Here is a 13,303-nt window from a genome sequence, read left to right as displayed (position 1 = left end):
GCCCCGGTCCGGGCTTTCTGGGAAAGGTGAGCGCTGCAGTCAGGCCGGGCAGCAGCCCCCAGCAGCCCCGGTGCCAGCAGGGCCCTGCTGGGGAAGGCACTGCTGCCCTGAAGAGGCGCTTCAGGGGGTCTCTCGGGTCCCAGGCGCTGAGAGGTGATGTTCGTCTTCCTTGGACGTCTTCCCTTCCTTCTGGTTTTCACGCTGCTGCTCATCATTGTGGCAGTTGGGTTGCGAAATGTATCAGTATGTATGGGATTAGGAGTGCTTTCTGAAGGCTTGTTTTAAGTGATACTGGAAAGCATTTGGATTGAGACACAAAGCACATGTTGAGTACCAGTGTGGTAAATCAGTGCTTTTAACTGGTTATATAAAAAATTCCATCTTAGATATGATTTCCTAGACCTTTAGAGAAGAGGAAGTAAGATTATGAAAAAAAACAACAACCCACAGAGACATTTGGCTTTTCTTTTTCCTATTTATGTAACTCAGTTTTTATCACTGTTTTAAAAACCCGTGAGGGATGAATAATTTGAAAGCTCAGTATATACTAACTTTAAAACCACTTTTGCTTCAAAGGGAAAAGAGATCATTGAGTACTACCTTCGTCAGCTAGAGGAAGAAGGCGTCACGTTTGTGCCCCGCTGGACTCCAGCTGCCCTTGCACCCTCTTCAGAGATGCCTTCATCCTGCAAGAAACCAGCAGCGCCGTCGGCTGTAGTGGTCCCGGACCCTGCGCTAAAGGAAGGGCTGAGCAGCGAGCCCCTCAGCACCCCGAGCGGGGTGCCTGAGCCCGCGGCGGGGACCCCTGACGGTGGGTCTGAGCGAGGCTTCGCTCTGAGAGCAAGACTCCAGGCTTACCTTGAGCCATTGCCTCTCGGGACGCTTAGAGGTTACACGAGCAGAAAATTGATCTCGTTACTGCCCCCTTTCCTCTGGCTTATATAACACATTGATTTTATTTTTCTCTTAGAATGAAGAAACTTCCTTCTAAGAAAAAAATAAGTTTTTCTTATTTTTATGAGTTTTTAAAAAATGGGCAGGAAGGGGTGTATCAAGTTATTCTTATATTGAGACCAGGAAATGTTTTTCATTTTAGTTGAAGGTATCTTCAGGGAATTGTAAGGTAGGAACTGATCTTTCTAACACAATTACATCATCACCAAACACATTTTAGGCTTACTAGATTCAAGGCACTGTTTTAAGCACTTTATGAATGTTCACTCATTTCATGATCGTTCCTTTTAGGTAGGAAATGCTTATTGTTCGCATTTTATACATGAATTAACTAAAGCTCAGTGGCAGGCTCCACCATGCCGTGCCGCCTTTCTCGTGCATTATGCCCGTGTGCGTGCGCGCACACACGCACGCACGCACGCACACACATCCCTGTTTTATTTCTCAAACTTGTGCCCGTTGTAAAATAAGGAAATACAAGAAAATTCTGCCCTCATAAGTTTTGTTGAATTATTGGCATTTATCTTGCCATACCTTCTTCTCTGCGGCTCAACTGCACCCTTGGTTACTTTTCAACGGGTGGCAGGTGGCAGGTATTTTAGTTGGTTTGGCGACATGTTTTATTTTTCACTTTGGGAGCTTTTCTTTGCTGTGGTGCTTAATTTGAAGTCTCATTCTACCAGTTTACGTTACCTTATGAGGAAGATCTCTCGTGTCTTGTGTTCTCGAACACACAAAATAGGTCTAGATCCACTTGTTTGTTTCATTTCATAGTTTCATATGATGTGCATCCTCCTTATGTAACTTTGAATTAAATATCATTAAATATCTGTAACAGCCATCATTCTGTCATGAATAGAGTTGATATTTTGCAAACAGGGTTGATCTGGTGGTAGTTGGGGGGTGTAAAGGAATCGGCACGTTTCTGTGTGGCTCTGGCAGTGATTGGGCTTAAAGACTGTCATTGGGGGTCTCTAGGGTGGCTGGTTAGAGTCCCCCGTCCCTGTGGTTGAGTCACCTCTCAGACTCCGGGACCACACAGGAACGTCACCAAGCAGGAGGACTTTGGAAGCCTTCGAGCTTCAGTGTTCTTTGTTGTAAATGATGTCCTGTAATTTATATTCCAGACAAACTAGACGCAGACTACATCAAGAGATACCTGGGTGACCTGACTCCACTGCAGGAGAGCTGCCTGATCCGGCTTCGCCAGTGGCTCCAGGAGACTCACAAGGGCAAAGTGAGAATTCACACTCACGTGCAGGGGGCGCTGTTGTGAAACCTCGGATCCCTGGTCCTGTTCATAAGTGACTCGGAGTAAATGTGCCTGATTGCCATAGCTGGGCATGTCCCTTCCAGTCTGAAAGTCATTGAATCCATATCCCTGTGTGTGGCATCCGAGTCCTTCGTGGCAAGTTGTGATCCCCTACTGTGTATAATTAGCTGTACTTTTGTAGATGTTACAGAGAATGGACTTGCTGAAAAACAATTATATGTCAAGTTGCAAAGCAATATTGTATTCCAAGTATTCATACATTTTAATTTTCAGAAGGTTTGGAAGTGGTTCACAGATTATTCAGAGGTTAGAACTGTTTGGGCTTTGATTTTGAGGGTTTTGGTAAGCAGCCTCATAAGGAATTAGATTTTTGTAATCCTACAACTGATGGGGTCTAGTGTGGAGCAGAGGCAGATTTGTGTGTCGGGGTGGTTACTCACTCGCTGGCCTGCTCTCTAAGTCTGTCAGTCTTGGTCATTAGCGCCCAACAGCTGAGGACCGTTTGTATTAGTTATTGAGAACACAGCCCCTGTGGTAAGAGCTGCCATTTGTTGTGTGCTGACCGTGCACCAGCCTCTCTTTTAAGATCTTAATTAAATCCTCCCAGCAGCCCTGTGAGGTGGTGCTATTTTTATCAGCCCTGTGGTACACACAGAGAAGTTCAGTAACTTGCCCAGGGTCTCACTCCTAGTGAGTGGTGGGCTGCGGTTTGAAGCCAGGCCTTTCGGTTCTGGAACCGACATTCCTAGCCACTTCCTTGTAACGGTGGTCCTTTCTGAGAGAAGGTGATGCCATCTCAGTGCTTTATTTTCCCAGGAGTGGGGTAGTTAGGGGGTGCCAACCACACGCCCCCCATCTGTGCACCAGCAGCATGTGGCAGTGACTGTGTGGCCAGGGTCAAGGGCAGCCAGTCCACGGGAGACCCAGACACAGCCTTGGCCTTGTGTTTTTCTCAGGGAAGCCGACCTGTCGAACTTGTCGATTGCCAGGAGCGGAACCTGGAGAAGGTTCCTGTGTGTCAGGACACCAGCACCACTACCAAAACCAACAACACCGTTTTGTGTTCTGGGTTTTTATTTACGTGTAATATATACACAGAAAAAGTGCACAGATCATAATAACTCGTAGGTTAGCTCAGTGAATTGAAGCATCTGGTGTTTAAGAAATTCCTTATGCCTTCACTCTACTTTGCTGAAACTAAAATGGGAATAGCATGAGGATTATTCAGACTAATCATGCTGATTTTCTAAAGCATTAAGGAACGTGTTTCTGGTAATGGCTAATTTTACATAGTGCGATAGTGCAGCTCGCTGTTGATAAGAAGTGAGACTTTCAGAGTCTTATTCCGTTGGTAACTTGGTTTTTCCCCTTAGCAGCTTTTAACATTGCTTAGAAACATCTCTGTCTCTCAACAGATCCCGAAAGATGAGCATATTCTCCGGTTCTTGCGCGCCCGGGACTTCAACATAGACAAAGCCAGAGAGACCCTGTGTCAGTCTCTGACCTGGCGAAAGCAGCACCAGGTGGACTACATCCTCGACACCTGGCAGCCTCCCCAGGTCCTTCAGGACTACTACGCGGGAGGCTGGCACCATCACGACAAAGGTAGCTGGGAACTTGGCATCGGGGCACGTGTAGAGACAGGCGGGCCCGTGGGCGCGCTGCCCCTCCCTTCCCCGGCTTGAGCAAGTGGCTGCCCGTTTCGCCGCCGCCGCCACCCTGGGGATGCCCCGTAGAGCGGAAGGAAGGGCCTGAGGCTGCTGCTCCCTCACTGCTCTCACTGCCCTCGGGCAGCCTGCTCCACTGCGTTCCTTAGTTGCGTGGAGTTTGACTTTATTTAAAAAACTTCGAAGGCAGAGGTTTTTCAGGAGCACAGTGCTAGGAAAGGTACTTTCCAGTGACTTAACCCCTGCAATATCTGTAAAAACGTGTAGCCAGGTTTTGTATGTCAGCATTTCAGCTCTACCTGGAGAGTGAACAAAACTTAAACCAAGAACAGTGATCCCTAAAATGAATGATTAGGTGTGCGTGGGTTGGTTGGATTACCCTGCACACGGCGCCCAGCAGGACAGCCTGTGCCGTTGAAAGGTGTGCCCGGGGCTCCCTGACTCGACTTGGTGGCGGGTGGAGTGGGGTCACGGCTGAGCCCAGCAATGGCCGCGGTGTGGGTGGTAGAGCCGGACGGAGGACAGGGCTCCGCTGGGCCCCCTCACTCCGTGCAGAGTGTCTCCGGGGTCCTGCTAATAAGCTGCTCCATCGGCTGGCTTTGGCGGGGCAGGGTTGCGGGGGCCCTGTGGGCACCACAGAAGGCAGCTGCTGCTACTCAGCGGGAGAGCGCTTGAAGCTCCTTTGGAACTTGGGTGAGCCCATCTCCCTGTCAGGGCCTCAGAGCTGTGTCCCCAGCCTCATGTCAGGAATGGCGCTCACAACGCCTGTCCTTCCGCCTGCAGACGGGCGGCCCCTCTACGTGCTCAGGCTGGGGCAGATGGACACCAAAGGCTTGGTGAGAGCCCTCGGCGAGGAGGCCCTGCTCAGATACGTAAGTGCCCCCTGCGGAAGACACCAGGCTCCGCTGTGGCTTCACTTTCTTTCTCTGCCCGCAGGGGTGGGAGAGGACAGCTGTCCTGTTGCACCAGCATGTTTTACTTTCATAATTAGAAAGAAAGATCTATTAATATATTCAAAAACTTCAAAAGAGGGCACAAAAATTATAAAAGTGTTTTTCACGGTGGGGCAGCATGAACAGAAAAATCAGTATAGCCCCTTGAGAGGGTACAGGGGGCTGGTCCTGAGTCGCCTTTTCCTTTCCCTCCCACTGACTCGGGCCCCACCCCCCGCCACCCTCGCTCTCTTTTTAAGATGCCCCTCAGATCGGACCTCTTAATAGCACTCTCTCCACTGGCACGTCCATGATCCAGGTTCTTAGCATCTTTCATCAGGGCTACTGCCCTGTCTCCTTCCCTGTCTCCCTGACCCCTTCCAGGGCAGCTTCCACTGTGTGGGCAGCTATGAAGAGAAGAATATTGTCCTTAAATTAGAAACAAACAAGCAAAAACTTTAAAAGGCATATCTATAATCCATTATCCCAAAATACCCACTGTTGGCATTTTGTTGCATATTCTGTTAGCGCCCGCCACTGTGTGTGTGCTGACGTGGGCGTACGTATGCATCCACTCATACACACGTGTGTGCACAAAGATACGGGTGGACTACATCTGTTGGGAAAGGGCTTGTTACTCCAGATTGAAGGGTTCCCTTCAGCTGGGCTTCAGTTCTCACACTGCCTTTTCTCTTGGCTGGTGCGTGTGGCATCACAGTGTCCCCACTCGACGGACACTTACGTCCGACACTTCCGGACGTGTCTGCTCTGGAGATAGGTCAGCAGTTTGTGCCCTCCCCGCCCATCTGGAGACTCCTGTCATCTCACTGGGGAGCTGTCCCCTTTGCCACACGGGACAGCGCTCGTTCTCTTTGAAAGAGATGTTCTTCATCCGTGCTGTGTTTTGTGTGTATGAATGTGTCAAGGTTTAAATACATGACTGGGTTTACACACCTACCTAAAACATGCCGTGTTATTGTCAGTCGCATAGCTTTGATACAGTCGTGGTAGCTTCTTAGACTGATCATGGAATCTTCATGGCCCTTTCGTACGTAGGTTCTCTCCATAAATGAAGAAGGGCTAAGACGGTGTGAAGAAAATACAAAAGTCTTCGGCCGGCCTATCAGGTAGCTGTGTGGTGCTGTTTGTCCCGCTAGCTTATTGCGAATATGAGTTAAGTATTGCTAGTTGATTTTTAGAACCAAAATCTGGTTTGATTTTATAGGACCAAGTGGAAATAGTTTACTGTTTACCATAATGCTCTAGGCGGCAGATAAGAGGGAAACGTGTAGAGCATGTAGTGTAGTCAGTTGTGAGGGACCGTTGCTAGAGTTTGGTGTTTCTGCCCCCGGGCATTGCCATCCGCTCGGTCTGAGTGGATTGGCGTGTCTGAGGTCTGCGTGGTCCTTGGGAGCCCAGAGTCACAGGTGGTTGGTTTTTGCTCCTTTATTTTTTGGTGGTGGGGAGGTGGGACAGAAAAAAATTAGTCTGTGCTATTAAACCAAACTTCTAGTTATGGTAAACTCTTTTGAAAATGTGCAGTGGTTCAGAGGTTGGCATAGAGAAGGGTATAGATGGTTAACTAGCACATAAGTTCCAGGAGCGCAGGGACTTTGAGGGCCTTTGCTCACCGCTGTATTCTCAGCTCCTGCCACAGTGCTTGACTCAATAATATTTGTCAAAGACTAGGTTATCGCCGTTCAGTCACACCACGTATTTAAATGCCACACACACACCCCGCTGGGTCAGTAGAGGGGGCTCAGCAGGTCAAGGGCAGCACATGGCCTCCTTCGCTGGATTGCTGAGTGCGTCAGACTGAAGCTTTGAGTCACGGTCCCTTAGCTTTTGGTGGCTTTGAAGTTTCAGGGATTAGTCCTACCACACCCATCCCATGTCTTGATACAAGCAGATATAAATAGAGTTCATTACACTGTGATTTTTAAAACCTGGTGTATCTTTGGAAATGGATACAAATGACCGTATATAACATCGAAAAGAAAAGCAAGTCGCTCTGGGCCGCGGCTTGCCGAGTGTGCCATGTACTGAACGGAGCTCATCTCACCTGCAGTTCGTGGACCTGCCTGGTGGACCTGGAAGGGCTGAACATGCGCCACCTGTGGAGGCCGGGTGTGAAGGCCCTGCTGCGCATCATCGAGGTGGTGGAGGCCAACTACCCCGAGACACTGGGCCGCCTTCTGATCCTGCGTGCCCCCAGGGTGTTTCCTGTCCTCTGGACTCTGGTGGGTTTCCGTGTCGTTCCGCATAACTAGTAGCCGCTTGGAAGGTGCACACACGTGCATTCATGTATGTGTATGCGTCTGTGACTCGAAGTCATAAAGCAAAATAAGCACGGAGACATCAAAGTTTCTCAGATTATTTAAGGAAAGAAAGAATTCCCGAGGGTCCTAATGTCATGCACTTGGGCTTTACAGAAAAAGCATATCAAACTTGAATCCGCCCCGTAATATCACCGTGTAATTTTAATCTTTGAAATACAGACAGCAAAGCAAATATGACTACGTGGTTTTTTCTAATTATTTATAGGTTAGTCCATTCATTGATGACAACACCAGAAGGAAATTCCTTATTTATGCAGGAAATGACTACCAGGGTCCTGGAGGCCTGCTGGATTACATCGATAAAGAGATTATTCCAGATTTCCTGAGTGGAGAGTGCATGGTATGTATCTAGGAAAGCATCTGCACTTTTGGCTGCTTACGAGGGTAGCAGAGGTGGATGTTGGTTTGCACAAAGGATTTTCAGAACCTTTAGTTTGGATTATTTGATTGTCTTTCAGTTTTTGTTTTGGCTGACATCTCTCTGATACTGGGTTAAACTAAACAGAACCATTTAGGTAATTTTTGATAACACACATTCTTCATTGTTAAATACTAATGAGAATTTGTTTTACAGTCAGTGTAATTGCAGCTTGCTTTATTCACTCAGCTTTGTGTGAATCAGATTCTTTAATCGTTTTAGAGGAGCTGTGCATTTCTTTAAAACATTGAAAAATCAAATTGATTCTCAAAAAGATTTCCCCCTTGACAATAAATCAGGATAACATTTTAAAAGGGATAGTTAAGGGAGCTAGTTCTCTTGTATGTGATGTGGGGTTTTAAATACATTGAGTTGCTAGGTTATCAGGCAGGTGGCTCCACTTCTTTACCCTGTACTGTGGCGAGGGAGCCAGAGAAGTTTAGTTCCTTGAGGACCATACAGCCTCGGGGGCACAACGGCCTGAGGGGTGGGTGGTGGTGGTGAAGGAAACAGAAGCGTGGTCCACGCATCTTGCTGACGTGACAGGTGACGGGCGCCAGCAGGGAGTAGTGGTTCTTCTCAGAGAAGGGACTTCCGTCATCCTTCATAGTAAATAAGGTTAGCCGTTGAGATGTTGAGATGTGGCCCCCCTGGCTGACTCATGTATTTAGCTAATGATTGGGCGCTCGGGGGAATCTCTCTGGATTGTTCGAGGAATTTAACTGGTACTTGAATCAGCTCTGAGGCCTTCAGTCCTGCTCCAAGGAATCGCAGTGCAGCACAAAGGAGCAAGTGAGGTAGAGGACCTTCACTCACCCAGCGCCCATGAGATTAAAGCGCGAGGTCAGATCTGTAGCAACCCACAGACTTCGATTATATCAGAGCAGGACCCGGCGAGGTTGCTTCTTCCAGTTACGACGAAAGCAACTGGGCTGCAGCAGAAGCAGACCTGACTCCCCCGTGAGGTGTTCAGGATGCTAAGAGTCCTGCAGTTAGCAGAGATCTCCCCACGCTGGCCGTTAAGGCTCCTTCTCTGCTCTTCCGTGCCGCTGTCGGGCTGGCGTTGAAGAGACAGTGCTCGCTTCTGCCCGCTGCCGTCTAACGTGGCCTCGGTGCTGTGGCGTGTTTGCGTCCCGCTGCACTGCCCGCTGTAGACGGCTGTGTTTCTTTGCTGTGTGGTCGCCTCCCAGGGCTGATAATGTAAGCAGTGCTTGGATTTTATGAGCGCGAGTGTTAAGTCATTATATCCAGGTCAGTTAGGAAATTTATGAAATGTGCACATTCTAATTCAGCCTCTGTTTCAAGCAAATTCGAAAGTTGCTGCTCTTTATTATTTTTTGGCTGGTGCCGTGGACTGATCACTTGATCTGGCTTAGACACAAAGCTTTCTTTATAGATTATATATCTTGACTGTAATTGTATATAATAAGGATAGTGCCTGTAGCTGCGGAGGATAAAACTCTTTTCTTAACATAATGTTTTCCTCTGCGGCGCAATATACATACTTCGCTATTCTTACACAAACCAGCTTCGGTAGTTGGATCCAGCCCCTCACACGCGCTAGTGTGAATTCTGTGGCAAATCGGCTTCAACTTGTTCTCATTTATTTAAAGCAAGACACGTGTATTTAAGTGGTTTTTCACAATTATTTTGCTAAGTAGTGTAGAGTGTTTTGCGACATGGCAGGTGTTGTCCATTTCCTAAGCGGCTCCGAGGAGTCGTGTGTGTCAGGACATGGCGCTGCCGGCGTTTGGTTCTCAGAGGAGTGGCCTGTGTTGGCTCAGCTCACATGACTGCGTTTACATTTCCAGTGTGAAGTGCCGGAGGGGGGCCTGGTGCCCAAGTCCCTGTACAGGACCGCGGAGGAGCTGGAGAACGAAGACCTCAAGCTCTGGACCGAAACCATCTACCAGTCCGCGAGTGTTTTCAAAGGGGCCCCGCACGAGGTAGGTGCCGGGACGAAGCCACGGGGGCCGGGCCCCCGCTTCCCACCGAGGTTCTTCTGTGGGTCTCCCCAGCGGGGTGTAGTTTAGGAGAATCAGATGCTTTTCTCTGGTCTTGGTCTTTAGTTTTGTGTTGACACTGACCTGCAGTTTAGGTAGATGTCGACACAGGAGAGCCGGGCTCTCTCAGAGGGGAAGGTGGCTGCCCTTGGCCAGGGCGCCCGGAAGGAGGGTAGGCAGCCGCGGTGCAGTTCACGCGAGAGCCTGGACACATGGGAGCGCAGCAGGTCTCCCCGTGGGAAGGTTGGTAACCCTTCAGTTTCATGTACTCAGTGATCGGACCAGTCGCATCTTCTGTTTTGTCTTGACTGGATTTGGTTATTTATTACCTTTAAGGAATTTGCCCGTTTTTATAAATCTGACGGAGTGAGGAGAAACTAGCACATGTGTTTTCTCTCCTTGCTGTCACGTGGTGGTGCAGAAGCAAGAGTGTGCCTGTGTTTTCACACGCGTGTGTGCTGTGGCGTCATGAGGGACTCAGCACAGACTGGCCCCTCCTGGACTTCGGGCTGAGGTTTGTGGCTCAGGATCGTGGGAGGGGTGGCACCTGGCACGGAGAGGCCGCTCAGCGGGCTGGGCTGCTGGCCGGGTGGACAGTGGTGGCCGGGAGCTGACGCCGCACCGCTTCCTCCATCCTCCCGGCCGGGGTGTGTCCCGCACGGCCCACCCGTGCCTCGTGGGGCAAGTGGGCATGGGGCTGTAGTTTGAGCGAGCAAAACAGACAGGTTCGATGTACCTTATCTTATTCACAGCCTCTGCAGGGGGAAGTCGACTGTGTCTTGAGGATTATTTGTATTAGTTTTTAATTTGGAGGCCGGCAGGCGCGAGGAGGCCAAGTTCTTTCCTTAGGTTGTGGTTGCTTTCATCCAGGGTAGAGAACTCAGTGGTGTGATGTGTTCTTGTGAGTCACAGGGTATCTGTGCAAGTGTTTCTACATCAAAACTGAAAACTTCAGTTCTGCTTTGGGGGTTCAGTAAAGCACAAATCGAGGACGGCGGTCTCATGAAATGAGGACTGAATTCCTCATCCCCACTGTGAATGCAGGAGCGAGAGTGTCGGTCCGCAGAGGGGCTGATGTCCAAGGGAGCTCTGCCCTCAGAGCCACTTTGGTGTCGTTGGTGCCACTGCTGTGCTTAGATGCAGCTCTTGTGCTTATGGAATCCGCTCTTTAGGGAAATTCTGTGTGGGTCTGTCAGCGGTGAGAAGTGGCCGTGGTGGGACCAAAAGGGCTGCTTGACGAGAAGCAAAGCGCCAACACGCCTCCCGGAAGGCTCAGCGGGCAGGCTTCCAGGGCAGGGTGGGGCGCGGGGCCTGGCTTCTGCTGGAATTTTTTAGTGAATACATAACTTTTTACAGCTGGTTTTAATTCTCACGTCCCTCCCACAGTAATCTTTTGAAACTATAACTTTGATCATTCCCTGTGGGGAAGCTGTATGGGCGCCGCATGAAATTCAGCTTTTAGGTTGGCACTCGACACCCGGGGCCCTTCCCCACCCCAGGGCCACGTGGCGCCCTCTTCCCACCCAGCGCAGCGGCCACGGGCATAGGCCACTCAGCCTGCACTCGCGTCCACCCCGCTCCCTGCTTGGATGCTTCCTTCCCGTCCCCCTGGGCTCTTCTGCGACCTTCCCTGTGCCCTTCAGCCCAGAGCAACCCACGGAACCACTTCTGTGGTGTCTAGCGTTATTTCTGTTTTGTATTAAGACACTTTTTACAGCCAGCACTGGGTGTTTTAAAGCACTCAGGGAATTGAGGGGAAGCTTGGACTCTAGGTGTGGCTGACAGAGCACAGAGCTTGGCGCTGACGCGTAGCAGGAGCAGCTGGGTGAAAGAACGAAAAGAGCGAGCAGAGGCCTGGAAGGTGGGGTGAGGAGGGTCGGCCGTGCGCGCCCCCCTAGCCGGGGGAAAGCTGCCAGGGGTCCTGCTGCCGCGGCGTCGGCTCAGAGGCCCGTGCTTATTTTGGTGGGTTGATGCAACCTCTTTTTCCAGATTCTCGTTCAGATTGTGGATGCCTCTTCGGTGATCACTTGGGATTTTGATGTGTGCAAAGGCGACATCGTCTTTAACATCTATCACTCCAAGAGGTCGCCGCAGCCACCCAAAAAGGACTCCCTGGGGGCGCACAGCATCACTTCCCCAGGAGGGAACAACGTGCAGCTGATAGACAGAATCTGGCAGCTGGGCCGTGACTACAGCATGGTGGAGTCACCTCTGATCTGCAAAGAAGGGGAAAGTGTGCAGGTAAGGTCTCCTGGGAGTCCCCGCAGTGTGGCTCTTCCGTCTGGAGAAGGAAGTCTTGCTTCGGCCCCGTCCTGCGTCTGTAGACAGGCAGTTCAGTGTGTCCTCTTAGTTACGGTTAGGGTCGCTCAAGAAGCCGAGTGAATCCCAGAGGAAGCTAGAGCTCAGCAGAATCCATTACTTGTATCTAAAGTCATGAACTATTTCTGGAAGTATTTTCACAAAAGCGACATGGAAGAAAGGGAAAGGCATTCGGTGCACGTACAAAGCTGGGATTGAGAAGGCTTCTGCTAAGATGGCCTTTGACCTGGCGGCATTCTTCTCTTCAAGGAAAATCACCCCGAATAGAAGGGAGAGAAACAAGTAATTAGGGAACTATTAAGTCTCATTACTAAGCATCCTAATTTATCTTAAATGCTCTGTCAGCTCATTTAAAATTTTGGCTGGTTATTCTGGGTGCCTGAGCTCAGAATGGTAGCTCTCGGGTGCCTCTGGCCTTCATAATAGATGCATAATTTTGCTGTCTTTACGGTTTTCAGGGATAAGCCTGTCAGTGTTTTGGTGGTCTTAGAAGCAGGGTAAAAGAGAGTATTTTATTCCGTTTTTAAAATAATGAACATTTTAATCTATATCACAGTCTTTAGTTCCAGAATTAAGGGAGAAAGTAGTTTTCATAGATTGGCATTCTACTTTAGATTCCCGTCCTTTTAACCCAGAATACATCGGTAAGGTCATTGGAAGCACATCAGAGAGAGCATTGCCTGGTCCAAGTGGCCTTTTTTGACCCCAAGCCCTCAAGGGTGAGCAGAGGACCCCCCCGGGCGCTCCCACCCTGCGGGCGCCTGCATCCTCCTCCCGAGGCGGAGTCCTGGGGGCGGACAGCCTCTGAGGGTGCCCCCCGTGGCCTCCCCAGTGCCTGGCAGAGGCCTGGCTGCAGGGCCGACACCTGGGAGGCAGCGTGGGATGGACCCCGATCATGAATCAGGGCAGCCGGTCCTTCCCCCGTCAAGATGGTCAGTAATCGGTGTTGGATCCGAGTGGACCTGGTCTCCTGGCGTTTGTGGGAGGGCACGGGAAGCAGGTCCTCAGCTGGTGCCGCCTGACTCGTTCCAGGGCTCCCACGTGACACGGTGGCCGGGCTTCTACATCCTGCAGTGGAAGTTCCACAGCATGCCGGCCTGTGCCGCCACCAGCCTGCCCCGCATGGACGACGTGCTGGCCTCCCTGCAGGTCTCTTCCCACAAGTGCAAAGTGATGTACTACACCGAAGTGATCGGGTCCGAGGACTTCCGGTGCGTGAGGCCGGGGTCCAGGCCGGGGCGGCCTCCGGGCCACCTGTCGCTGGCAGTTCACGGCGTTATCAGTGTGGGAGGGCGGTGGGGGGCTGTGTCCCCCTGGGCCCCACACGGCCGGCCTGGCTCTGGGGGGCGCTGCGGGGAGCGGGCTGGGATTGGCCAGGAAGGCGGTGGGCGGCTGCGG

General features: G+C 50.7%; 1 protein-coding gene across 4 annotated transcripts in view; it reads left to right on the top strand.

Moving 5' to 3' along the window:
• The window catches only part of SEC14L1 (SEC14 like lipid binding 1), a 53,442-nt gene that overhangs the window by 37,360 nt on the left and 2,779 nt on the right, over positions 1-13,303 (top strand). For 3 of the 4 annotated variants that reach the window (XM_007462374.1, XM_007462375.1, XM_007462376.1), the window contains 10 exons: positions 577-811; positions 2,082-2,191; positions 3,643-3,832; positions 4,678-4,766; positions 5,883-5,953; positions 6,895-7,066; positions 7,371-7,505; positions 9,395-9,529; positions 11,576-11,827; positions 12,938-13,116. In XM_007462374.1, the coding sequence (XP_007462436.1) occupies positions 577-811; positions 2,082-2,191; positions 3,643-3,832; positions 4,678-4,766; positions 5,883-5,953; positions 6,895-7,066; positions 7,371-7,505; positions 9,395-9,529; positions 11,576-11,827; positions 12,938-13,116 (1,568 nt within the window). Of the gene's footprint in view, positions 1-576; positions 812-1,833; positions 1,835-2,081; positions 2,192-3,642; positions 3,833-4,677; positions 4,767-5,882; positions 5,954-6,894; positions 7,067-7,370; positions 7,506-9,394; positions 9,530-11,575; positions 11,828-12,937; positions 13,117-13,303 lie in introns of all 4 variants that reach the window. The other variant, XM_007462377.1, reaches the window with a different exon arrangement.

The sequence above is a fragment of the Lipotes vexillifer genome, unplaced genomic scaffold, assembly GCF_000442215.2.
Source record: "Lipotes vexillifer unplaced genomic scaffold, Lipotes_vexillifer_v1.1 scaffold1691, whole genome shotgun sequence".
In the NCBI taxonomy this organism is placed as follows: domain Eukaryota; kingdom Metazoa; phylum Chordata; class Mammalia; order Artiodactyla; family Lipotidae; genus Lipotes; species Lipotes vexillifer.
The sequence above is the reverse complement of the archived record's forward strand: the minus strand, read 5'-3'. Positions and strand labels throughout refer to the sequence as shown.